Genomic DNA, 26,919 nt, shown 5'->3' on the forward strand with positions numbered 1-26,919 from the left:
ATCATTTAGTTACTCATTCCGCATCTGCAGAAAAAAACAAAACAGTGAGAGAACAAAGTTCTTTGATCACGATAATCATAGCAGTCACTTTAGCATGTCCACATCTTTGGTCGGTACTAAAACACTTGTCTCTGTTTTATGTCTTTTAAACGGTTTCCATCCGCTTGGTGTCTTTTGATTTGTTTATCCTACAGCGCCATCTAGAGGCCTACATGAACGTCTCTGTGATGCTCTCCATTGCCGCTGTGCTAAGCTACTGGAAGGTCCACTCACAGAGGTCATAGCTTCAGCAGAGAAATGAGACACCCGGAGCAAAGTCAGAGGAAAAATATATTAAATACATATATATATATATATATATATATATATATATATATATATATATATATAAATAATGTGACCGTGTGAAATCAAAGACTGTGAATCTGGCAGTAATTCAGGAAAATCCTCAGCTGAACTTTTCAGTTTAAAAAGAATAAGAATCAGGTCTGAGCTCAGCAGCATCAGTTTTTTGTGTGTGTTTTATTGGCACAGTGGAAACACCGGCTTCTGTACTTGAAATGATTTTTTTTTTTTTTTGGTCCTCCATAAATGACCACCAGTCCTACAGAAGCTTAATGCACTGAAGAAAATTAAAAATTAATTAATTAAATAAATTGTATGAAACTGGATATATTATAGTGCACTTTGTGACAGTCAAGGTGCAAATTTTAGAATTAGCTGCACTCAGTAAACACTGGCTGAGTTCATTTATGGTTGAATACAATGAGGTATTATTGATTCCTGTTATTGGACTTTGTTTTAGCACGTTGCTCTTTTAAGAGAGCCTGTGCTTTTCTGGTTTGTGGGCCTCTTTTAATGTGGCGATGACATTAAATGTGACAAAGTTCTGCTTACTGAGATTCACATGAGCCTTTTACCATTTGTAGACTAGAAAAGTTCCAGATGTGAAGCAAAAACTTAAGGTTTAACTTTCAGCTTGCTTTAACACTAGGTTTACTATCCTGCGCAAATTTGCGTAACTTCCCTAAATCCAACACCCCCTAGAATTACTGGCTTTTTTATTTTCTGGTGCAAGTCCCGAGGTGTTAAGCACCCCTGCTGAGATTTTCACAGGTCGTCAGCTTGTTTCTCCTACAGCTTTTGTTGTGCAAACCACCCATTATCCTTGAGGCCTGGCACATTTGCATTTGCTCACTCAGAGTTGCTCAGATCCAAGGCAGGCCAAACCTCTGTGTTACAACTTTCAGAAATGCCTGGTAGAAATGCTTCAACTTACTCATGAGATTTTGACCACATTTCTTGCGGAAGTCACAACTATACTGAATGCACGACCGTTGTTGCCAGCTTCCCTACGAACCTTGGTAGGGAACAGCTGTTCCCTACCAAGGTTCGTTGTCCATTCACACAGTATATTGCAACCAAGCCAGACAAATTTGGGATCAAGTTCTGGATGGCCACGGATTTGGACACCAAATATGTCTGCAGTGCATCTCCTTACTTGGGAAAGGACCCCAGTCATCAGAAGGGAGAGAGACTGGCAGAGAACGTGGTCATGAAACTGATGGAGCCGTTTTTGGATGATGGGAGAAATGTCACAACGGACAATTTCTTTACTTCACTGTTACTGTCGCACAGACTGCTGCAGCGCAAAACAACGTTACTGGGCACGGTGAATAAAGTCCGGCGTGAACTTCCTCAACTTGCAAAAGATACTGCAAAGCGAGAGGTATTCTCCACTTCAGTGCTTAGAAGAGGCAGTGTCTCCTTGACAATTTATGCACCTAAAAAAAACAAGACTGTGTGTGTTCTAAGTTCCATGCACAAAGACGTGACGATCGGTGACGGCAGAAAGAGGAAACCCAACACGATAACAGACTATAACCACATGAAGGTATGTGAATGTGTGTACAATTTTACACCAGTGCTACAATGTTTTCTGATGTGTGCTATACAGGCCTATAGAAAAAAACATATACTCATGACTCTCTCTCTCTGCTTTTACAGTGTGGTGTAGACGTGTTGGACCAAATGGCATGGATGTATTCCGTAAGATCAGCAACACGCAGGTAGCCAGTAGCGGTTTTCTACAATATGCTGGACCTGGCGGCAGTGAATGCCTACATTTTGTACAAGGCATGTACAGGGTGGACAGGCAAAAGAAGATTGTTTCTGAGTCTTCTAGCTCAGCAACTTCGTTGCCGATTCATGCAGCACAAGGAAATATTAGCACAGAGGCAGGCTGCTGAAGCTGCTGCGGCTGTAAAGACAACGCAGTGCCAGGTGCAAGAGAGCTGCAACAGGAATCGCAGCAGGTTTACCTGTGCAACATGTCTAAAGTTCACCTGTGCCAAATGCAGGGATGATGGACACTGGGTCCGCAAACGCTGTAAACTTTGAAACACTTTGAAATAAAACAGACTTGTGTACCCATATATTGTGAATGTGTGTCTTTTGTATGTAGGTTGTAACACAGAGGTTTGGCCTGCCTTGGATCTGAGTAAACAAATGCCAATGTTGCACAAACACACACACACACACACACACACACACACACACACACACAGCAAATCTGCATTTATTTGTCCCACAAGTGGAAAATCTGCATTGTCATTGCAAAAAAGTGGACAGAGCACGGTATAGAAAGTGCACTATACAAACAATCTGGAAACATATATATGGACACGAGTATTCAAAAATATTGGTGTATGTATACACACACACACACACACACACACACACACACACACACATATCTATCTATCTATCTATCTATCTATCTATCTATCTATCTATCTATCTATCTATCTATCTCTCTATATATATCTATATCTATATAGATATAGATATAGATATAGATATATAGATATGATATAGATGTGTCTGTGTGTATAACTAGACTTTATGCATATTATATAAGGTGTGGCTATATAAATATATGTACAACTCTGTGTATATATGTTTATGGCCAGGCATCCAATGTAGTGACAAGGATTGACAAAAACTAATATTGCATATGAGAAATATTGCACATAGAAGCTACCATGGTGTATAGTACGCTGCAGGTAAGGAAGGAAAGTAGCCTTGCAGGGAAGGAAAGACCTGAATCTCTCATGGTTAGGGGTTGGGGGAGGGTGTGTTTGCACAACAAAAGCAGGAGAACAATGGAGCTGAAGACCTGTGAAAATCTCAGCGGGGTGCCGAGAGGTGTTAAGGTCGGGGGGAATTTACGCAAATCTGCGCAGGCTAGTAAATCTAGTAGTAGGGACTTGCACCAGGGAAAAAAGGCTCAGTAATTCTAGTGGTAAGCTTCCTTAGCAAAGAAAGCCTGCTCTTCCACTTTCTGTTTACAGTGCAAGTGTTGGTCTTCCAGCTCAGCCTGATGTCGACGTCGATGTCTCTCATGACTGCTTTGTCATTTCTGACATTTTTAGTGTTTTAATTAAAAGTTAATTTCTTCGACTTGATTTACAAAATTCATTAAACTTACAGCTGTTTTATTTGAATGTCTGGGACCCAAAGGTTGTCCCGAGGAACCGAAACTCTTTTAGCTGCACATTCCTTCTCATCCCAGTTCAGTCCTTCGATATCCCACTCCTACATTAAACAGAACAACAGCAAAACTGTTCCACAGCACTACAGCTATCATGTTAACTGCTGTAACAGGGAAACACAACATCTGGTATTAAGTCATGTTAGACTATAAGAAAAAGTTCCCAACTGATAATAAATATTTGAAATTACTGTTACAGACTTAAGGAAATCTAAAATAACAAGTAATGTATTCTTTATGTATTAATTCAGTGGCCAAACATTTTGATTCATTCTTATAATCGCTCTGGATTGGTTCATTGTGCTGAAAATACAAACAGCTGCAACAGAAATAATTTACAAAATGTCAGTATAATCATATAAGAAATGTGACATTATTGTTTTAGTTCTGAGAGCTGTTCAAGACATACCAGGACCTGCCATAAGACTGAAGACAGTGTTTGGGTTTTTTCATCCTAAAGATGAGTAACATTAGAAAGTATATTAGAGTCATAAGGATTATTAGTTCCACATAGATGACATGATGTTAATATTTTGTGTATAAGCTGTGTAGACTCACCACTCCTAAAATTCCTGCCACTGTTATGCTGATGGATATGTTTATTGGCTTTGCAAAGGTTTCGACGGGATGCAGCAGTTTGTTAGAGAACAAATGTTTTGCGAGTTCATCAAACAGGGCGGCAGGAGTTGGGCTGGTGCAGTTGAAAGCTGCCACAAAGCCTGAGATCAAGAAGAGAACAAGCAAAGAAAACGTACAACTATGTTAAATGCTTGAACATGAAAACACGCAGCCTCAGTTCTTCCATTTGTATTTTTTTGGTGTAGCAGATGCTTATTTTATTACAGCTGGTAAACACGTGAGAGCCGAGTGTGTTTACTCGTTTCTTTTGTTTGTAATGAAAATGTATTTGTACTGAAAACACTAAAAAATAAAAGCAGATCCAGTGCTGCCCTTTATTGAGATGGATGTAACTGAACGACCTCCTTTGTTTGAAAATTAATGACAAAAATAATAGTGATGGGACAGTTTTTAAACATTTAACCATTTAGCTTCTCTGTTCTGTATTAATCTGCATGTATATCATGTATAAAGAAATGAAGGTAATACTTCATTTAACTTCAGTCTCTAAGTTAGGTTTGTTTTTCTTACAGGAAGTTTTAATGTTAACTTTTAATAAATCCTTCATACATTAGTAAATATGTGTAAGGTGTTACGACTGTGCAGGAAGTAAATCAACACATTGCTGTTGCTTTCTTTGTTGTGAAATGTGTTGATAAAATGTTTTCTTGCCTTACCTTGTAGCAGCATGAAACAGATGACGATCAGCTCAGCAGTTTTCACACCGGCCATTTTCTGTCTCAGCTTTATTTAGCCCTCATTAACATGACAAGTGGCTGATATTCTAAATTGCAACAGCTTGGGTGCCGTCACATAGAGATAAAGTTGTGAGGATGCGCAGGTGAAACCCGTAACCACCTTCAGAAACTAATATTGACTTTGCAGTGTGACACATGTACCTGATCCACGCGTCCATCCACACATTGTTGCAAGTGTTTGGATTTAAAGCAGGTTTTTATCACTTATCATCTTCGCTTGGATTTGTTCCGTATCAGTCAATCACATGACGATTGTTGTGACAGCTTTTTTTGCAACAGGCTCTGTTGCTTTCAGTTTCCAATAATGTGACATAGTTACACAATTATAATTTGTGGTGTGATATTAGGAGATCACGTGAGTGAAGTTGCCCCCCCCCCCTTCTTCAAATCCAACAAAAGTGGTATCAAACGTTTGTGCTGGTTTGTGCTGCAAAAATTTTCGTTTGCGCTGCTATCATTTCAAAAATATTAATAAAATAATGTCTTGATGCGTGCTCAATCATCCAGGTAAGTAAATTCCAAAAGGTTGATTCTGTTCATTTGGACATTTTCAGTGGGAGAAACGTTTTGTCACTCATCCAAGTGACTTCTTCAGTCTCAGCTGACTGCAGGTTTCCCCAACCTTATAAGCAGTACATTTGCACAGCGAAGGAAACTAGCACCACTGAATGAACAATGTGCTGGGGGGTTAGTTCCATGATTGTTAGTATGCAAATTCTTATGACCATTGATCAACGACTACTAATCAAAGACACAGATTCTCGAATGGCCATGAGTACCATTCACAGAGAGTTGGGGAATGGCTGCAATAACAGCATTGAAAGATGGCGAAAGATGACTGCACACATTTTTTGGTTTAATTACACTTTTACTTTAATTGGAGATTGACAATAACAACACTGTTTTTCTTTGAGCCAAAATTTCATTGAAGGAAATTTCACTGCAGCTTTGATGCTGGATGGAAACAGCAACGCATTTTAAAACCCTGACTTGGACTGTGGGAATCAAGTCTTTACAATACACACACACACACACACACACACACACCATATAGTGCTACATAGGGGGTATGCTGAAAATAGAGGGTGATAAACTGGGAAGGTGAAAACTAGTGAGTGAGCGACAATGAAAAGGCAGTTTTCATACCGCTGTAGCTATAATGGAGCAGACTAACAGCACTAATGTTTCTATTGTTGTCCTCTTCATATTGTGCTGAGTGAGCATGCCGTCAGCCTGCACTGACCAATAAGAGCCAAGAGTTGCAGTGATAGGCAGGCTGAACCAGCAAATAGCCAGAAACAACTGGTCAGTGCAGCGCCGCCTCAGGTACCACGTACAGATTTTAACTGGCTTCTGACTTTGTGTGGTGTGGAGTATGCTAGATTTTATATAAATATGGATGAGATCAGCTGGGGATGAACAAAATCTCCTTCAGCAACTATTAAGTAGCCAGAAGGGGCCAGACAGTCAATATATTAATTCAGCTTTGCTACAGGACTGTAAAGCATTCTCAACACCAAATATCAGTACAATTATTTTAGCAGCTGATTTCTGTACTTAAAAAACCCCAACAAACATTTATTACAGCTCTATTATGTAGGAAATGTAGGAGACGCGGACATAAATACACAGAGGGTTAACGAGGGAGGTGGAGCACACGGGGAACACAGGTGACACTGATAACGAGACACGGCAGGAGTAACACAACACTGACGGGAGACTATCAAAGTAAAACAGGAAGCACACAGAGACGCAGACCAGATTGGAAGAGAACACAGACATAGCGGGCTGTGGAAAACATGGAATACAACACAAGGAGGAGAAACGAGGCATGGGGACTGGCAGAGATACAGAGGGGGCACACAGGGGGTAAAGTCACGAGGGGAAATCAAATAAGCAACATCTTAACAGAACAACCTAGGGACCCTAAAACTGACATCAAACAACAACAAGAGACACAAAAACCAGGTAGAAGTCCCGGGACCATGACATGCAGGTGGTTACATATGGTTAAAATGATTCAAATGCAGTAAGTATGCACGTTTTTCATATCAATATAGTCCATAACTTGATTATTGTCTGTAGCCCACATGATTAAACACTTTAAACATGTGAGTTTAGATTTTATCTACTGTATAGCCTGTATAATAAATTAATATGTAGCCCAATAAGTATAAAATCCAGAAAGCTACACAACATGGAGCGGTTCATTTACAAACACAGGTCTAACTTGAGTTTCACACAGTTTTTATTAGAAAACAATCAAATTGTTAAATGCTTAAAGTACACAAAATGTCAGAAATCTGCACCGTCATGAACAGAAATTTAAACCTAATTTTTCATGATTTGTTGATTAACCCTCTGAGGTCTGAATCCCAGGTTGTGCACATCAACATCACAGATTTGTACAAATAAAGTTTATAACAAAGACATGTTAAATATTAAGCACTGGAAACAGCTTGGTTGTTGTTGTTTGGAACATGTTGTTTTGTTGCCATAGCGATGCCTCCAGGGACCATAAAATGACATCACAGCATTTAAACATGTTTTGAAGGAAAACATCAGCATATGAACACAAAACTGAAGAGACACTGCAACCGTATGAAAGCAGACCACTATTTAGTGACATTTCGACGTTTCCCTGAGGATTAACTGCTCTGTAATTTACCAAGAACTAAAGTAAGCTCAAATTTCAGTTTATAAACTTAAGATCATTTACTTAAATATATAAATGTAATATTTGACAAATTATACATAAATTTGAAAATGTTCTTAATCATATCTTAGAGTGACAGAAGCTCTTTTTAACACGATTATTTCTGAGATTATTTTGTTCATTTAGGAAAATAGAGAAGACTTAAGTTTTGTTCTCAAACAAACTGAGGCTGCGTCCACATGTACACGGCTATTTTTGAAAGCGCAGCTTTGTCTCTGCATTCGGGCCTTTCGTCCACACCTAAACAGCAGATTGAGTCACTGAAAGGTGAGATTTTTTTCAAACTCCTGCCAGGGTGGAGATTTTTGAAAACGACGTTTTTGTGTTTAGGTGTGGACGAGGAAAACGGACATGTGGACTGGATTTTTTTTTTAAATGAAAAAGGAAAACGTCCGTTTTCAAACATAGCCGTGTACGTTCGGACGCAGCCTAAAGTCATCTCAAAAAAAGCAAATTGTCTGAACATTCTGAGTTGAGGTTTAGTGATCATTGTTGTTTTGTGTTCCTTGTAGTCAAAATGAGTGGAAGTGGAGATGGATTTCAAACTAACCGTAACGGTAAGCACATGCACTCAGTCTTGAAATTGATCAAAAACAGATTTTCAGCAGATAGTTATGGATGCTAATTAAAAGATTAAATGATCTTGCAGGCCAACAGGTTAACCCACAATCAATTGCAAGTGGAGATCAGGAACCTGCTCATCAACCAGCTAACCGAAGAGCTAACCGGCGAGCTAACCGACGAGCTAACCGACCAGCTAACGAAGATATCGGTGGACTCCGGGGCTTCACGAACGATCTTTATCTTGCTCTTCGTGATATTTATTTGTTTCTGGATAGGCTAATAGCTTCAGTACTGGAACAATATGACAATTACCTTTACAATGACACTGACACTGACACTGACGATGACAATGAAAATGACAACAATGTCAACGTTCAAAATATTAATGTAAGGGAATTTAATGCCAATGCTGACAACAACGAACAGCATGAGGATCATAATGCTGTGGTTGTTGTTGGCATTGAAAATGAGGATTCGGATGAGGCATTTGAAGACTGTGTGGATGTTGACCAGCACATCCCAGAAGAGGACCCTCAGCCAGGTGTATCCAGGAGGAGGTCTAGAGAGATGGATGAAGAAGAAGATGTGGAACCAAACAAAAGAATCAGATGGAGCGAGGAGTTTTCTGATGATGACTCTGACTTCTTCTCTGCTTGTGACACTGATAGCGAGAGCTGTCCTCGTGTAGGTAATATTGCCGATGAGGACATCAGTCAGCAGTCAACAGAAGAAGAACCGCAGCCTGGTGGATCCACGAAAAGGTCCAGAGAGGAAGATGTTGATGAAGAAGAGCGTGATAGCAAAAAATCCAGGCTTGCACACTCTGATTCGGGGACCAGCTCAGCTGTGTACGACCACTCTGAGAGCAGCAGTGATGAACTTTTTGAAGATGCACACGAAGAGCTTGGCAACCATGAAGGTGGAGGCTCGAGGAAGTGTTCCCGAGAGGATTTGAGGAAGAAGAGGAATACTTGCCTGTATGCAAATTTCGGAGGTGTTCAACTGAGTCCAGCAGCAGCAGTGATGAAGACTAACACCATTTCGACGGGTTTCTTCAGTATCCTTTTAGTAGGCTGATGGCCTACTCAGGTGACCCTGAATCCTCCATGCTGCAATAAGCTGGGCATACACTGTGCTGCAATTTTTTCAGTCGCGTTATTCAGCTCCTGGTCAAACTGTACGATTGACTCACAGGGATGAGAAGTTTGTGCCTCCATTGCTCGTGTCCAGATCACACGCCGCACCGCCGTTCTGCTCCGTCTTTTCACACTCATTTCTGCGTTTGCGCGTGCGCAGTGTAAGACGCTGCGGTGACGCCCTCAGCACGGCCGAAAGGATTTCAAACAGGTTTGATTTTCTTACGAGCAAACGATTGATGATCGGGAGCTGGTCGAGAAGTGTTAATCAACAACAACAATCTTTATTTATAGAGCACATTTAAAAACCAACGGTATGCCAAAGTGCTTAACATAAAACAGGAAATAACACAAGTATAATCAGGGTCATAAAAATGTAAAATTATGTTCACAGGAAAATGCCACCAATACACAATGGCGATATGACATACACAGCACAAATAAAAGCATAATAGGAAAATTAATAGAATAAATCTATACAAACAAGGCCAGCATTAACCGGTAGAAAAGGCAAGATTAAACAAATACGTTTTAAGCTGTGATTTAAAAGATTGGATAGAATCAGACGCCCGGATGCCAATCGGAAGGTTGTGCGCGTGCGCAGTGTAAGATGCTGCGGTGACGCCCTCAGGACGGCCGACAGGATTTCAAACAGGTTTGATTTTCTTACGAGCAAACGATTGATGATCGGGAGCTGGTCGAGAAGTGTTAATCGCTTCTCGTTACCTCATGTAGACGATGCACGACACACGATCCTCCAAACGGTCGCACGACTGAAAAATCGGCTCAAAATGGGCTAAAAATCGCACAGTGTATGCCCAGCATTAGGCTGCCGGGGGATTCCCATGATGCACTGGGTGTTTCTTCTTCACCCACTATGTTTAATAGACCTCTCTGCACTGAATCGTACTTGTTATTAACCTCTGTCTCTCTTCCACAGCATCTCTTTATCCTGTTTTCCTTGCCCCTCCCCAACCGGTCGCAGCAGATGGCCGCCCCTCCCTGAGCCTGGTTCTGCTGGAGGTTTCTTCCTGTTAAAAGGGAGTTTTCCTTCCCACTGTCGCCAAAGTGCTTGCTCATAGGGGGTCATATGATTGTTGGGGTTTTCTTTGTAAGTATACCGCTTACAACATCAAGTGCCTTGAGGTGACTGTTGCTGTCATTTGGTGCTCTATAAATAAAATTGAATTGAAAATTGAATAGATGTCACTGTGATGATTTCTTCCCTCCATAGAAGGCTTAGACCCAAATGCAGATTCAATGCACATGGTTAAACTATTTATGAGACTTTGTTTAAAGAGAGGGAATGGAGAACGTGACTTGAGCTACGAATGTCAGCAGAGAGCAGGAACCAGAGGAAAAGCTATCGAGAGACTGAACACCTGGCTCCTGATGGGAACAATCCAACGGGAATTCTGCAACAGAGGGAGAAGAAGTTGCAGGAGGGGTAAGGGAATTTGAGGGTAGGATGAGTACGTTGGCAGAGGAGACCTAAACACAGGGAACGAGCAAGCCAGAACTGGAGCAGAGGTGAAGCCTAGTTACCACTGGAGATGGCAGAACAAACTGACGAGGAGTAGCAGGCAGCGCTGGTTTAAGAAGCCCTCCTGCTGATTGTTTGCAGATGAGGCCGAGGTGAGATGCTGGAAACTCCACCTCTGAAGTATGGACACAATTATGTAATTAGAAGCAAAAGATTTTTGTTTTGTTTTGTTTTTTTAAATCAAATCACCTCAAAAAATTACTGTACTTACTTTCTAATTGATTCTTTACCTCTAAAAGGGGGTGGCTGTGGCTCAGGAGGTGGAGCAGGTCATCTACTAATCAGATGGTTTTTGGGTCGATCCCTGGCTGCTCCAGACTGCATGCTAACTGCCCTTGGGCAAGACATTAACCCCAAGTCACTCTCTGATGCATTCATCAGAGTATGAATGTGTGTGAATGTTAGATAGAAAGCACAGAAAAAGAGCTTCTATGAACAGGTGTGAATGAGGCAACCTGTATAGAGCGCTTTGAATGTTCAGGTAGAAAAGCACTGTAAAAAATTTCTGTGTTGATTTCTTTTGGACCTCAAACATTACTCACCTTGTTGCAGGTTTCTTTATTAATGCTGAAAACCCAGAATGGAAACTGACCTTACTGCTTCCATTAAGCATCTAGAAGCTGCTTGAGATCTTTACAGATCTATCGATATCTTTCAAAACTGTCTATAATATTTCTTTACAAACTCACATATTGTAATTTTGCTGTTAATTCATCTTTCCATCTGATAGAAGAATCCCTCCCTATTATGATTTCAATTTCATCACTGGGCGAAGCTTCAAAAATTGTCACTCATGCCAGCAGCATTCTCTATATCCAAACTATTGCGGCTCCTCCAACCAACGGCCGCGGCAGGCTAAACACATGAGATACACTTCTGTACTATTTGCTACTTTTATTCCACATACAACTGTCCACTATACAAATCGGCACACAGGCTCAAACCATTAAACAAATGCACAGACTGTACAAATAACTGCACCATTTACTATGCCAAATTACAACATTGGCCTATTGCATAACTTAGTTCATAAGTATACATAAACCATCAAGTTACAGTCAAAAAATGCATCAAAATGATTCAAGCTGCGGTCAACAGAAGGTTTCGCCTCAGGCTCACCCTACCTTTCTGCTCATCAACATCAGGTGCCGTGAACAGGTGAGTGCAACCACATTTATCACCTAACACACCCATGAGTCATGCCCCACACCCGTCTACCAATACAGTGAGTGCATTTAAACCAACCCACTTAATCAAAAACGGAACAGCTCATATGACTCCTACACAAACTACTGGCTAACACATAGATTAAGCTCATCAAACATCTTTCTCATCAGTTCTTTGGCAACAACGACGAATGACTTCAAGGCGTTGCCGTGCATTTGTGTAGTATGTTGGGTTGCATGGTAGCAGGGGCGATTCTAGGATCAGAGCTTTGGGGGTGCTGAGCACACAGAGCTGCTCAGCCAGGCAAAATCAACTTTACTCATCACGATGAGACGTCTTCCCTGTCTCTGTGAGTCCCTGCATTCCTACATGTCTCCAGTTGTCCCGAGTTCTCTCTGTCTGTCTCCTCGGTGCATTTAAACCCCTGTACCACCCTGTCCTCATCGTCTGTTGTCCTCGTCTCTGTTATCAGTCATCATAATTTTACCATCTCTGTGCAAGTCTGCAAATTTCTTTATGAAATCATAAGATTCTTAAGTTCATCAAGTCTCTGTGTGCCTGGGTCCTCGTCACGATACATGACATCACTGTTTTGCAACTTTGCCTATGGTACAATGTATGAAAAGATCTTTACTGCAGATACTACTATGGCTCTGTAGATTTTTTAAATTTATTTTAACCTATGTCGCCTCACCTTGACTGGCAAATCTGTCTATCACCTTTTGGTAGTCAACTCTCTCAAGCAGTTAAACGGTTTCTGTTTTGCCTGTCACTGTTCCTTGTCTGTTTTCTTACCTGGCTCTTCCTGACCTTGTACTTTCTCCTCACGTTCCCCTCTTTCCTCTCTCCCTCTTTGGACTGACAATCATACACAAATAGATTATATTCAATTAGATGAACAAATTACATTAATATGAAAAAAAATTACAGTTAAGATCACTAATAAAAAGTCCTCTCTCAGTGTCTCTCATTTTTTATCCACTATTATCTATTGATGTAATTAAAAAAAAATCCTGATTTGCAAAAGTGAAGCTGTAATGAAGAATCAAGTCATCAGAACATCAAAATGAATGAAAACCCAGCTGAAAGTCTTCATTTTCTGCTGGTGTGGTGATTGGAAATGATTGCCTTAGGTGATATCCAGTCACATTGATGGATGCATTTGGAGCAAATTTGGGGTTCAGTACTGAAGTGGTTTGCAAATGAAACCTGATTGGTGGACAGCCTGCTCTACATCTTGAACTAGAGCTGCCCAAGCTTACATTACCCAGTGGTCTCCCATACAGGTACTAATCAGGCCCAACCCTGCATAACTTCCAAGATCAGCAACATCTGGAGTGCTCGGGGTGGCGGTATAACCTCAAATTGAAGCAGCTTTAATTGTTATAAAACGTCATTTTTGGTTACTCGGTTTAGATGCTAGGCTGGTTACGTAGCAGAGCTGAGACCATCGCTTACATTTCATTGTCACACTTATTTATTTTCTTTGTCACAAATTGCTGCAGACCAAATCACCCACTGTTATAATTTGATTATGCAGGTAAACCACAACCGGTGAAATGGAAAAACAATACAATAATAGTCGTAATAGTTTTTAATTGCTAATGAATCTTAAAGACAAGTACAACTTCTATTAATGGCATTAGAGTCTAAATGTGTTCATGGTTCTGGTTTGCAAGGAAAATGGTGGTTACTGGATGTAAGCCCAGGCCTGTGAGTTTATGAATGTGTCCCTCTTTCATATTTTTCTCTGGCTACTGATATGTTAAAAAGAAAAAGCTCCAGTAAATAGTGTTAGGATACAGTAAACCACAGTCATGTTTGTGACTGTAAAATGCAGAGTTTGCCAAGGCCAACTACCTGACAGACAAATGCTCATTAACCGATGCTGTTTGATTACAGGAATGAAATGCAGACAACAGAAGCAGGGCTATTTTCATTATACTAAATGATGCTGTTATTCCTGATCTCAGCAAATCCATCTCATGCCCTCTTTGCTCTTGGTTTGTGTATTTGTCACACTAAAATGTTTCAGGTCATCAATTCCTTTGATCTGAAACACGTACGTGTGACAAATATGCAAAAAAATAAGGAATCAGCACGGGGTCAAGTACATGCGTGAAGTGAAGATTGCCATGGCACTACTCCATGTGATGCAGTTTTTGATCTAATCATGTAGCAAATGAATTATGCCATATCCAGATGCTTATTATTGTGATAAAGCTCACAAAAATGAAGATGATGTACAAGCCAAACAGCAGACGATCGATCACTGTCCCGATCATTTCCCACTCCTGCGTGGCTTTGGTCCCTTGACAGTATTTGTCCATCTGAACTCGGATAGCTGTGAGCTCTCTGCCTAACATCCTCAGTTGTTCCACAACTGGCTCTGGAGAGTCCAGAGAAGCTGGAGCTGCTTTTCCTGAAAGTGTAACATCTGAGATGCTCTGATGGTCTGAGAGGCTTGTGGTGCTTGTGTTCGCTGATGGCGCTGTGAAAAACAAACAAAACACCCTGAGACCACAAGAAGTGGTTACTTTTTCTTAAGTCGTAGTTGGTGATTAAAATTGACTATATTACTACCGGCTTAAATAAGGATAAGCATAAAGTACTTTACAGCTGAGAGATACGTGGCATGACTGTGGAGAGTTGTGACCTAAAGTTTACATGTCCAGATTCATTAGGATCAAATTGTTTACAAGTTAAAAAAAATTGGTAACTCAAACTGACTGTGAGAAAATGATTCATGCGTTCATATCGAACGGGTCAGACTGTTGTAACGCTCTGTTTGCAGGATTACCACCATCATCAGTGTCTTACATATAGGCAAATATAACCATTACCCAAGCGTTTATGTCACTTCACTGGCTCCCAGCACACACACACAGATTTGCCTTAAAAATCCTTCTATTAGTTCTTGAAGCTCTCAGTGGTTTGGCTCTCTGGTACAAGTTAATATAATTCAGTGAAGGAGAAACTTTCCTCAACTCGTTTATTCTTCTTGCATCCCTCCATCCATCCATGGTTTTCAACTTATCTGGGGCCGGGTCACGGTGGCAGCAGCCTAAGCAGAGAAGCCCAGACCTCCTCCTGCCCGGCCCCCTCCTCCAGCTTGTCCAGAGAAACAACAAAGTGTTCCCAGGCCAGCTGACAGATATAATCTCTCCAGCGTGTCCTGGATCTGCCCCAGGTCCTCCTCCCAGTGGGACATGCCCGGAACACCTCGCCCAGGAGGCATCCTTGCTTGAACCACCTCAACTGGCTCCTTTCAAAGTTGAAGAGAAGTGGTTCTACACTGAGCCCCTCCCGGATGGCTGAACTCCTCACCCTATCTCTAAGGGAGACGCCAGCCACCCTTCGGAGGAAGCTAATTTCTGCCACTTGTATCCACAATCTTGCTCTTTCGGTTGGAACGTAGACCGACGGGTAAACTGAAAGCTTCGCTTTTACGCTCAGCTCTTTCTTCAACATGATGTACAGCCTCCGCATCACTACAGTCGCAGCACCAATCTGTCTGTAGATCTCCAGCTTCCCTCTCCTCTCACTTGTGAACAAGACCACGAGATACAGTCGCGGCCAAAAGTTTTGAAAATGACACAAATAATATTTTTACAAAGTTTGCTTCTTCAGTTTTTTTGATAGCAATTTGGGAATACTTCAGAAGGTTATGAAGAGTGATCAGATGAATTGCCATGAAAATAAACGTCATTCCAAAAACCTGCATTTCCACTGCATTTCATCGCTGCCATAAAAGGATCTGCTGACATCATTTAAACAATCTTCTTGTTAACTCAGATGAGAATGTTGATGAGCACAAGCCTGGAGATCATTATTATTACTCATTTATTGAGTTAAAATAGCGGACTGGATTTGTTAAAAGGAGGGTCATTTTTGAAATCATTGGTTACCTGCAAAGAAACACATGCAGCCATCATTGCGTTGCATAAAAGAAATTGATTCCATCACTTTTTTTAAAACTCCAATTGCTTATTTGTACTATGCTTTCATGTTAGAGTGTACTTAAACTCCTTCATTTGGTGCAGGAACTCGTCCCTGACCCTGAGTGGGCACTCCTTTTCCTGGCTGAGGACCATGGCCTCAGATTTGGAAGTGCTGATTCTGAATCCTGCCTCTTCACACTCGGCTGCAAACCACTCCAGTGCCACTTATGAAGCCAACACAACCACACCATATGCAAAAGGCAGAGATGAAATTCTGAGGCCACCCAAGTGGAAGCCTTCTGTCACTTGGCTATGCCTAAAAATAATGTCCATAAAGATTATGAACAGATTCAGTGACAAAGGGCAGAACTGTCGGCGTCCAACACCCACCAGAAACAAGTCCGACTTATTGCTGGCTATGCGGACCAAGCTCCTGCAACGTTTGTATAAGGATTGAATGGCCTGTATCAACGGGGCTAGACACCCCATACGTCCGAGGCACACCTCACAAGGGACTTGGGTGAATGCCTTCTCCAAGTCCACAAAACACATGTAGACTGGTTGTGCAAACTCCCATACACCTCGAGTATCCTCCAGAGGGTAAACAGCTGGTCCAGTGTTCTGTAACCAAAACATAAACCACAATGTTCCTCCTGTATCCGAGATTCGACTAACGAACGGACTCTCTTTTCCGGCACCCTGGCATAGACTTTCCCAGGGAGGCTCAGGAATGTGATCTCTCTATAGCTGGAACACACAACCCTCAGCCATAATCCCAGCATTATGTTGTTTAACCTAACACATAGTCCACTATAGTCAATACAGGCCACAGCTGTTTCTTCAACTTGGGCTTTTAACAAAATCTATTAATAACGGGACTATAAAAATAATAACGTACCTTTGTGAGATGGATTGAGGGAGACTGTGACTCGGTTGCTCCTTTCCTTTGGAGGGATACAAACAAGAACAGCTAGATAACGTAACACGAGGACACTGAGCCAGTGAGGCACTGCGCTGTACTCTCTGGGCTTGTACTGAATGTTTGTGATGAACAGCGTCTCCAACAGGCTGGCAACCATCAGCGCCAGACTAATGGAGAAGAAAACATCTGCAGGAAACAGCACCAAAGACAGGAAGAACTCAGAACAGTTTTCATTAAATCATTTTCACATGTGAGCTCATATTCTGTGTGTGCTACCATTGTATATAGTGTATTATCTTACTTTTTTCATTGATTGTACTTATTTGTATTTTTTTTTGTATTTCTTTCTGATATCTGTACCTGAGCTGAGGTGACGCAAAAATTTCCCCGTCGTGGGATCAATAAAGTCTTATCTTATCTTATCTTATCTTATCTTATCTTATCTTATCTTATCTTATCTTATCTTATCTTATATTCTCTTTCTCAGTCTTAGTTACCATCGTGTTTAAGAAATTTCTGGATTACAGCCATAGATGCCTTATCTCAGAGAGCTGAAAAAACACACCCCCAAAATAAATGTGTCTTTAGTAGGTGGAGTCTTTTGGCAAGTTGACACAGATCGGGATCATCCAGTTTTGCAAAATGTACTTCGGTGAAGAGTTTCACAGTTTAGAAAACTTGTTTTTTTAGGAACTGACAGTTTTGGTGAAATTTGTACAGATTTTAAGACGTCTGTTCCACAGATGTTTGAATTCAACCCTTCATAATCCAAAGGACACTGTATTGTTTTTCAGAAACACTGTCTCTAAATTCCTTAAGTGTATTTCTTCAAAAGAAGAACTATGCAGCCGACACTACATTTATGTACACTCACTGATGAGCGGTGTTTTCTCCCCGGTAACAGGCAGCAGGTCATTCATTATGAGCAGGAAGACGGTGTAGCCCAGGATGAGTGTCATCTTGAAGGAGGATCTGTCCACGCTCTGTGGGGGCAGCACAAAACTGAAGAGGTCCATTGTGATTAGGAAACAGCTGGGGACCAGGAGGTTGACCACATAGACGATTGGTCTCCGTCTTAGCACGATCTTGGGAAGAGACAAAAGTATTAAACCTGTAAGATTTTTGTTAGATTTTCCTCTACAGCGATGTGACGGACAGAAAATGATTACATCAAGTTGTTGCTGCTAAAGTCACTGAATCATGGGATGTACTTAGTTTTTACAAACTGCTTCAGAATTTTGGCTTAATAAATGAGATGTCTCATTACATCAAATAATAGAAATGAAGCTTTTAAAACGGAAACTACTTCCAAAATGGTGGACGTAATCCCTGCTGTCCTGTGCCACCACAGCACAGGTCAGTTTCTTTATGTTTCACTCATGCATCATCTGCACCTGATTTTACTTTTACTTTCATTCTCACGGCAAACATGTTCAATATGATAGCGACTGGTTCATAAAGACTTCCCACAATTAGGAACTATTAAACAATAAAGTGTGATCAGCTATAACAGTACAAAATAAATTATCAGAAGGATGAAAAAGTCAGTAAAAACACGCTTACATAGTATGTGATCTCAGAGTAGCTTCCATCGTCTAAATGCAGGCTGGAATCGGCAATATTGATATCTGCCAGCTCCCACTCCCCATTGGTCACATCTCGGGACTCTTTCAGGACCTTTTCAGCTGTGGCGCCTTGAATCATCTGAATATCTGTAGCTAGAGTGACATTCAAGAGTTTTGCTTATTTGCATATTAGCACATAGTTTTGTGTTAAAATCAGAATATGGATGGTCTATAGGGATGGTTTTAGAGTTTAAAAAATAATTTTTAAGACTCTTTGAGTTTTGTTTGTTTTTAATTTTCAGGCAGCCTTACCAAAGTGTATATATGATCCGAAGGTCAACGAGCAGTTTTGGATATCAAAGGGAAAGGTGTAGATTCCCAATTGGCAAGAAGTGACCACTGTGATGGGCTTATCATCATATACATGACCTGTATTATATAAGTAGACATAGGGAGTTTTGGTAGAGCTGGCTTCGTCCAGGCTGGAATAGAACAGAATACAATAACAACACATTGAAGAAAATATATATGAAAAACAATATATGATGAGTGTAGGAGAACAATAATTCACTATTATCAGGATGTCCTAAAAACTCGCTGAAAAGCCTTCAGCTAATCCAAAATGCTGCAGCAAGAGTCCTGACAGGGACTAGAAAGAGAGAACAGATTTCTCCTGTTTTGGCTTCCCTTCATTGGCTTCCTGTTAAATCCAGAATTGAATTCAAAATCCTGCTCCTCACATACAAGGTCTTAAATAATCAGGCCCCATCTTATCTTAATGACCTTGTAGTACCATATCACCCTATTAGAGCACTTCACTCCCACACTGCAGGCCTACTTGTTGTTCCTAGAGTATTTAAAAGTAAAGTTTTCAGGCCCCTCTTCTGTGGAACCAGCTTCCAGTTTGGATTCGGGAGACAGACACTATCTCTACTTTCAAGATTAGGCTTCAAACTTTCCTTTTTGCTAAAGCATATAGTTAGGGCTGGACCAGGTGACCCTGAATCCTCCCTTAGTTATGCTGCAATAGGCGTAGGCTGCTGGTGGATTCCCATGATGCATTGAGTTTTTCCCTTCCAGTCACCTTTCTCACTCACTATGTGTTAACAGACCTCTCTGCATTGAATCATATCTGTTATTAATCTCTGTCTCTCTTCCACAGCATGTCTTTATCCTGTCTTCCTTCTCTCACCCCAACCGGTCGCAGCAGATGGCCCCGCCCCTCCCTGAGCCTGGTTCTGCCGGAGGTTTCTTCCTGTTAAAAGGCAGTTTTTCCTTCCCACTGTCGCCAAAGTGCTTGCTCACAGGGGGTCATATGATTGTTGGGTTTTTCTCTGTTTTTATTATTGTAGGGTCTACCTTACAATATAAAGCGTGATTTGGCGCTCTATAAATAAAATTGAATTGAAAACACTGAAAATAAATGTCGCAGCCTGTCCAGTAGGTGGTGCAGAGGGTGGTCAGGGTTCCTGATTAGTTTATTTATCTCCTGCTCCCCCAGCAGACCACAGCAAAGTACACTGCACTCATCAGAAGTAAGTGATAGAAAATATTCATCATTATACCACATGTGGAAGGACTTAACAACATCACCTTCACATTCTCTCTTTTTTCCCCTAAATTTCCACTCACATAGTTAATATACTCACAGCAGCAGTGAGTAAATGGATCCTATAAATGTCCTGCACAGTATGGGTGGCTCGCTAGACTAAAACTAATCTGTAGCTACTGTAGTGTGAGCACGGTTTAGTCAAAGTGCAGATGATGATCAGATCTTTTTAAGTTGATTCAACAGAAAATTAAAAAGTTTGGAAAATCTAATTTTTTTTTAGCATTTCATAATTATGTATACATGTTTCTTGGTTTATAATATTGATATGAATATTCATTATTGTTTTCCTTTATTTATATTGCAGCTTATGTAGTCTTGAAAATGTCTGTCTGCAGCTACAGTGTTGTACTGTGAGTGACTTTGATTTTGACTTCCACGTGTGTCTTCTGACTGGGTGTAAAGAGAGCTATACTCTTCACAGGGTGCCTGGATAGAGGGGGTCTAATGGTAGAGAGATCCTGTCTTATCTTCCTATCCTGTAAAAGTCAGGCTTCTTGAAGGGGATCTAAGTGTCCTCTGTAATGACTTCCGCTTAAGTAGCAGGAGGAGACAAAAGAGAATGCAATAAATTACTTCAGAGGCCCTTTGGAGGAATCTTTTGCTTCAAATTGCTGAGCAAATAAAACTACCCGTTGTTTCCTCAGAAGATGGGGCTCTGGCAGACATGGAAGTGAGGCAGCAAAGGCCAGAACACCTGCTGGGGCCTAATTGGTCCCTGCTACTGTTAATGGCTTCCTGTGGCTGCTTGTTTACTTCTCATTTGTTTTGTGTGCTGTTTCCCGGCCGCTAAAACAAGGGACACTCACATTAAGATTCTATATTCTCACAACTCTCTGTCTCTGTCCTTCTCTGGCTGTCTGCCTACGTCTCTTTTCTTTGTTCAGAAGGAATAAAGTTGGCCTTCTGTCACCTGAAGCCTCTCCCCACAGCCACTTAATACTTGCTAGCTTTGGACCCTACACAGAATGTAAATGTGCAAGAATCTTTAATAATTTCTGCACTGTGGTTCATCATGGCTTATTCTGTCCATATTGAGCTTTTATGGGATCATTTAAAGTTAGCATTTTGAGCATAAATATTTTTTGAGTGTAGCATCAAATGTTTGTCTATTATTCCTATAGTCTTACAGTAGATTCCCAAAATCTCAGGACCAACAGTATGACTGGAGTTTTAGCTTTCCAAGATCCACTCGCTGCTGTGGTGGAGGGAGATGTTACTCAGCTGCAGAGAGCCCTCTGGGCCTTTGTTTGCACTGCAATCAAGAACAAATAGTCGGTGTCTTGTTTAGCATGGACCCGCCTGTAGGAGAGAGCTGATTACTCACACAGAAGTGAGATGACCAAACACAATCTGAACCTTCTGCTGTGGAAACTCAGCTGCCCTGGCAGTGCCTCGGACTCTTGCAAACATCATCCAAGAGGGAAATGTTGTAATTATGTCCACTGCAAAATAGACGCAGCAATTGGGCCAGTGGTGTCGCTTCATGCCAGCACTGCGAGCAGATGTCGGAGTGTTTGGAGAGTTTCTTTTGCTTTAAAGCTTTATGGGTCTTCAGGCAAATAAAACTCCATTTAACAGAAATGGGAGGGGTAATGCAAGAGGCAGTGAGACTCTGAGTTGCACGAGTTGTGGTTCCACTCATTATTAGTTGTGCAAGCACACTCACTAATATGATGTAACAGCATGTGCTGTAGTTTTGAGAAACTTTACCAGAGATTTTATATTACACTTCAGGAAATACCCGTTAAGTATATACTGTTGGATTCACAGCTTGTCAGGCAAAAACACAATTTTTGTAGTTTTTCATCTGTTCACAACAACAGTGGATTTTAAATCAAACAATCAAGGTGTGACTGAAGTGTGAATTTTAGCTTTAAAAAAATGTGCATGTGCCTTTTAGGAATCACAGTCCTTTTTATACACAGCCTCCCTTTTTTCAGACGCTCGACATTTATAGGATAGACTAAGAAACATTTAGGAAGGAATGTTTTCACACCTTGTTGTAGACCCTCAGCATTTCCACTGGTTAGATGGTTTTCACTTGGTTAGATATTGTGAAGTTGTTTTTCTTAATCATGGAATAATTCTGTCATCATTGCACTTTAGCTGTGGTCTTTGGTCTTTCAGACTTTTGGTGTTGCTGAGCCATTGCATTTCATGTTTTTTTAACAATCAACCATATTGTTGATTTTCATCCATCCTAAAGTTTTTACTGTCTCTTTGGTAGGTTTATTTTGGTGTTTCAGCCTACTAACAGCCTCCTTCATCTGCACTGACATATTCTTGGGCCTCATTAAAATTACATTGAAAAACTGCAAAATATTAATTTAACTTATGTATAAACATTGGTATGTATAAAAAGTTAACACACATTTTTTCTCAAACCCCTGAATTAAAGAATAAAGTCTATATTTTAATCATAACAAGAAAATAAAAAAAATATCTGCGCCTCTGTCCAACAAATTATGGACCTAACTGTATGCACATTCTTTAAAAACTTCCAGCTTAATTTTTTGACCTGATATCAGCCAACATTTACCCTTCTTACACTCATTAAAGTTTCAGTAAAGTTTACACTCCTTAAAAAACTTTTACTTTAGCTAAAATTTCAAATTATTTATGCATTTCCTTGTTACTCACGCTCCACGAGGATTTTTTTTAATTCAGATAATAGATGAACAGATGAACAGTTATATTTCAGGCACACACACAAAATTTGTAAATACCTTGTTGATAATTGCATCATTCATGTTTTACATAAGAAAACTCTAATGGATTCGGACTTTTCTGCCATTCTCTCTTTAACTCACAATACCTGGAAATAAAAACTAAAATTTAAAGAGCCATTTATTGATTTTATTTTTAATCTTAAGCCAGATTTCAGTTCTTTTACCCACTTTTGTCACCTTTGGTGCACTTGCTGTTTGCACGTTGTGAATGTCTGACAGGACCGTGTCAGCTGGTTTCACTCTTGTTGTTAATTAGCTATGAACTATGTTTAGTAGGAGCATGTATGATGTTAGTACGAGGCTGCCACCCTCAAGCAGCACACTGGCTTTGAGGACATTAGGAGCTTGGTAAGAAAGCAAATGAAGGGTCGAACTGACAAGTTCTCCATCAGTGTGAAATCTCATCGCACCACGGACAAACACGATGAGACAGCAGCTCCTCCTGCCCCTGCTGCACAGCGCTGCCATATGCACATTCCCCACATCCACGAGAAAAATCCAAATTAAAAGCAATTAGAGCTGAAGCCAATACATGGAGTGGGCAAAGTCCTTGGTTATGTTTTTACGTAATGAGCCAGTTCATTCATGTCGTACTTTGTGGCTATTTATGTTTTTATTATTAGCTGCTATGATTTATTGGACAGTTCATGTAGTAATTTTCTATCTTTGTGGCCATCTGGTCATAGTCACTTCAACATGTTGAATTTCACAAGTGTGCATTACAGGTCTACAAAATTAGTTTGACCAAAAAATGCCATGTCTGTTACTACAAACTCACCTCAGTGAGTGGAAAATACACATAGGATGGAAGTGGAAAAGTTAGCTCTTAACTTGCAGCATCCTGCTGCAACACATTTGTCATTTTTTGGAGTTTTTTATATTCATGCTTACAGTGTCATTGAGTAATACTATTTTTTTTAATATATGTAAGTCCACAAGTCCACACTGTCCTTCTCCAGTCTTCCTCCTCTGAAGCTCATGGGGTTTGTATAGATCTGTTACCTGCTGCACTGTTCTGTGAGTAAACGCTGCCTTGCTCAGGAGTCCTCCCTGCACACAGTTTGCACCCAGCTTCCAAAGTGTGTTGTCACCCGAGTGTGCAGTGTTATCGGGTGTGAGCGGCACCACATTATGGCTATGCTTGAGAAGTAGCACGCCATTAGGAATATATTAACTACACAACCAGGGGCTCCACCAAGGGGGAGGGCACTGGCCACCCCAGTGCCCCCCGGTAACACTGTTCTATGTTGGTAATAATTTTTATAGCGATAATAATAATTTTAATAAACATGAGCACAAGAGAGAGGAAGACACCATACAATGAGTTTGGATTTTAAAATCTTATTTGGTTTTCATATGTACCTATTTTCAGTGACATCAACTTTTAACTAGGCATGTCATTCTTTTCTTTCTCTCTTTTTTTTGCCATATTTTTTCAAGTAATCTAAATCTGACAACAGCATAATAAAACAAAAAACTGTTTTTGCTGTTCCACGCCAATATTTTTAGTGGCCCCCATATGGCCACCCCAATGGAAAAATTCTGGAGGCGCCCCTGTACACAACATTCTGTGTGCAGGTCACACAGAAAACAAGCTAACCAGTTGATTTTTACACATTTGGAAAGAAATTGTAGTTTTTCTTTTTTTGATTAAAGTTCAACCCTGATTTTTTAATGCAAATAAGAATATCAATAATATTCTTATTCTAAACATTTGTTGTCTTTCTAATGATTTCTATTACATTTGGGGTTTGAATGGTTTACAAATCACTGTGTTCTTTTTTTTATTTGCATTTAGCAGTTTCCCAACTTGTTTGGAAATTGAGTTGTGTGATTTCCTTTTGCTGGCTTATTGGCTCTCCGGCTCAAATGTAAAACTGACTCTTTTTTAATGTCTGTGTGTGCCGGTTAATAAGTCCAGATCAAAGAAGAGTTCAGAGAAGCTGATCTTCGACAGCAGCCAGGAGAAGGACAAAACAGAGCAAATGTTTCTCAAGGTTAGTGTGAAAACCACAGGGGCAGTAATTCCACTTAAAAAGGACAATGAGAGGCAAACACACCTGTGGCAATGATCCCTAACTGCATCGTCAGGCACACATGCATAGGCCCACACTGACAGAATACACCCAGTATAACATGCTACATGCATTTGTCTTTCTTCCAATATTTATAAATAACATCGCAGATTTATCAAGTAAAATAGTTTACAGTGCATTTTGAAATATTTTTGCAAAAACTTCAGTAAGAAGACTTTTAGCACTTTCACACTCAACAACAAATATAACTCTACTGAGAGCAATTAACTGATTAGCATATGTACTATACATCAGCCTGTCCCAAACTATAACGTAAAAGCTGCTTCTACATCAGAAAAGGTGTAAATGTGCATTTTTAGTCTTATACAATTCACCTTCCATGCAAAAGCTTTCTGGTTGTAGACTGTGACGAGACACAAACCCAGCAATTGGGGGGGGGGACAAGCCCAGTGTCCATCTCCAGCCCGGATTATTGGGAGGGTTACATCAGGAAGGACGTGCAGTGTAACATCGGTGCCACATCAAACATGCAGATCTGCTGTGGTGACTCCCTGGAAAATAAGGGAACGGCTGAAACTACCTACCAGCTTTATATTTTATGTCTTGACCTCAAGTACTTAATAAAAAAGAAAAAGGTGTTATTTCACAAAATTGCAACTATTTCCTTTAAAATTAGAAAGAAATGTGCCAAGGAAAAACCGCATTTACCCATAGACTTGTTGAAGTTTCCTGATCCAATATTACATTTAGAAAACTTTATAAATAGTATCCTAACAGTTATTAATAAGGATAGAGAGCATTGTTTAAAATATTTACAGTAATGTAAGGGAACGGTGGCAGAGGATGGTGAAGAGACTCGAAAAAGTGAGAAAACCAGAGAAGAGGTTATGCTCAGGTGCTGAGATGAGCATATATGGACAAGCATGCAGGATTCATTTTTTCTCTCACCTCTGTGTCAAAGTGGGCCTAAGCAAACAGAGGATGAGCCTGACTGGAGGGAAAGCAGGGGAAGGCAAACAGTGACTGGTCAAAGCCAGGAGGCATGCGGGAGCATTAAGGTCGCCTCAGTGCTGAAATCTCAGATCCACTAGTTCTGGAGAAAACTCGCCACCCTATAGACATCCACAGGCTGTCAGTGCTTTAACTGAAGCCTGGCACTGGAGGTACTGGTGTATAAATGTGTTTTACATATTGACTAAAACAATTAATTTACTCTCCAAAAACCTCCCTATCCATGATAATCATTAGGTAGTTTATGTTTCATCCTTATCACACTTGTCCATATAAAGCATACAAAGCTTATATTCAATTCAATTCATTTCAAAGTGCTCATTAAAAACAACAGTTCCCTCAAAACACTTTATATGGTAAGGTGGAAGACCCTACAAAGAAAACTGAGAAAACCCCAACAATCATATGGCCCCCTGTGAGTAAGTGGTTTGGCAACAGTGGGAAGGAAAAACTCTCTTTTAACAGGAAGAAAACTCTGGCAGAACCAGGCTCAGGGAGGGGCGGCCATCTGCCGCGATCAGTTGGGTGTGAGGGGAGGAAGACACGACAACTATGACTACTTATGGCAGCATTAGACTCTTCAGTGTGTTTTTCACAGTCGGAAAGTTACATTGCTTCTGTCTATCTTAATACAGAAGTCAGTTAACCTAATCAATAAGCCAAAATTAAGAATATATGTACAGCCCTGAAGTCATTTTTGAGCAGAAGAAATTTCTATAATGAAAAACATTCAAAAGTATAAGTGCAGTTCAAACAGATATTGAGGGTGATCATCTCTCAGTTGATTTTCACGAGTTGTGCCAATGATGGCGAGAAAATGAAATCAAAAGCCAGTGAACAGCTTGTTTTACAATAAGCAAATGGGTTAAAATATGCGAAACACTCCTCTAAGCTTTCTCGGGATTCAAAGCTGAGACAATACAAGTTTAAATCTTTTCTCTCAGGTTTGCTTGAATTGCACCTGCATTTTATCCTTTGAGGATTGAGGGGGGGTTGGGGGTGGTCTGGGAGGGGATCTAAAGCACAATAGAGATCAATGTTAATTCAC

At 40.5% G+C, this 26,919-nt stretch overlaps 3 protein-coding genes across 8 annotated transcripts; 1 reads left to right on the forward strand and 2 right to left on the reverse strand.

Moving 5' to 3' along the window:
* Window positions 1-3,361: 3,361 nt before the first annotated feature.
* LOC109204738 (5-hydroxytryptamine receptor 3C-like) lies at window positions 3,362-5,199 on the reverse strand. 2 transcript variants are annotated; one of them, XM_019366337.2, is made up of 5 exons: window positions 5,071-5,195; window positions 4,849-4,969; window positions 4,112-4,272; window positions 3,963-4,007; window positions 3,362-3,597 (listed from the first exon to the last, which is right to left on the reverse strand). In XM_019366337.2, the coding sequence occupies exons 2-5, from the start codon at window positions 4,901-4,903 to the stop codon at window positions 3,487-3,489; spliced, it is 372 nt and encodes a 123-aa protein (XP_019221882.1). In that variant the 5' UTR covers window positions 4,904-4,969; window positions 5,071-5,195; the 3' UTR covers window positions 3,362-3,486. The 2 variants fall into 2 exon arrangements, with proteins under 2 accessions (XP_019221882.1, XP_025753057.1); XM_025897272.1 differs by having other exon boundaries at window positions 4,849-5,199.
* A 1,433-nt stretch (window positions 5,200-6,632) lies between these two features.
* On the forward strand, window positions 6,633-10,545 carry LOC109204735 (fibrinogen-binding protein). 5 transcript variants are annotated; one of them, XM_019366331.2, is made up of 4 exons: window positions 6,635-6,958; window positions 7,484-7,608; window positions 8,158-8,202; window positions 8,295-10,545. In XM_019366331.2, exons 3-4 carry the CDS (start codon window positions 8,163-8,165, stop codon window positions 9,284-9,286), a joined length of 1,032 nt encoding a protein of 343 aa, XP_019221876.1. In that variant the 5' UTR covers window positions 6,635-6,958; window positions 7,484-7,608; window positions 8,158-8,162; the 3' UTR covers window positions 9,287-10,545. The 5 variants fall into 5 exon arrangements, with proteins under 5 accessions (XP_019221878.1, XP_019221876.1, XP_019221875.1 ...); XM_019366333.2 differs by lacking the exon at window positions 7,484-7,608 and having other exon boundaries at window positions 6,633-6,958; XM_019366330.2 differs by lacking the exon at window positions 6,635-6,958 and having other exon boundaries at window positions 7,300-7,608.
* Window positions 10,546-13,631: 3,086 nt separating this feature from the next.
* On the reverse strand, window positions 13,632-18,565 carry LOC109204736 (5-hydroxytryptamine receptor 3A). The gene is made up of 4 exons (XM_019366334.2): window positions 18,482-18,565; window positions 17,793-18,003; window positions 16,895-17,104; window positions 13,632-14,546 (listed from the first exon to the last, which is right to left on the reverse strand). Exons 2-4 carry the CDS (start codon window positions 17,932-17,934, stop codon window positions 14,227-14,229), a joined length of 672 nt encoding a protein of 223 aa, XP_019221879.1. The 5' UTR covers window positions 17,935-18,003; window positions 18,482-18,565; the 3' UTR covers window positions 13,632-14,226.
* Window positions 18,566-26,919: the final 8,354 nt, after the last annotated feature.

Source organism: Oreochromis niloticus, linkage group LG13 (assembly GCF_001858045.2).
Source record: "Oreochromis niloticus isolate F11D_XX linkage group LG13, O_niloticus_UMD_NMBU, whole genome shotgun sequence".
Lineage (NCBI taxonomy): Eukaryota > Metazoa > Chordata > Actinopteri > Cichliformes > Cichlidae > Oreochromis > Oreochromis niloticus.

Excerpts from the sequence above, each read along its gene's own strand:
- LOC109204738 (XM_025897272.1), bottom strand. The coding sequence starts at position 4,903 with ATGGCCGGTGTGAAAACTGCTGAGCTGATCGTCATCTGTTTCATGCTG. Across the intron at positions 4,273-4,848 it reads CTGTTTCATGCTGCTACAAG|GCTTTGTGGCAGCTTTCAAC; the intron begins GTAAGGCAAGAA and ends TCTTGATCTCAG. Across the intron at positions 4,008-4,111 it reads TGGCAGGAATTTTAGGAGTG|GATGAAAAAACCCAAACACT; the intron begins GTGAGTCTACAC and ends ACTCATCTTTAG.
- LOC109204735 (XM_019366329.2), top strand. The coding sequence starts at position 7,825 with ATGTACACGGCTATTTTTGAAAGCGCAGCTTTGTCTCTGCATTCGGGC. Across the intron at positions 7,913-8,157 it reads GCAGATTGAGTCACTGAAAG|TCAAAATGAGTGGAAGTGGA; the intron begins GTGAGATTTTTT and ends TGTTCCTTGTAG. Across the intron at positions 8,203-8,294 it reads ATTTCAAACTAACCGTAACG|GCCAACAGGTTAACCCACAA; the intron begins GTAAGCACATGC and ends ATGATCTTGCAG.
- LOC109204736 (XM_019366334.2), bottom strand. The coding sequence starts at position 17,934 with ATGGACCTCTTCAGTTTTGTGCTGCCCCCACAGAGCGTGGACAGATCC. Across the intron at positions 17,105-17,792 it reads GGAGAAAACACCGCTCATCA|ATGTTTTCTTCTCCATTAGT; the intron begins GTGAGTGTACAT and ends TGTTTCCTGCAG. Across the intron at positions 14,547-16,894 it reads CCTCAATCCATCTCACAAAG|CGCCATCAGCGAACACAAGC; the intron begins GTACGTTATTAT and ends TGTTTTTCACAG.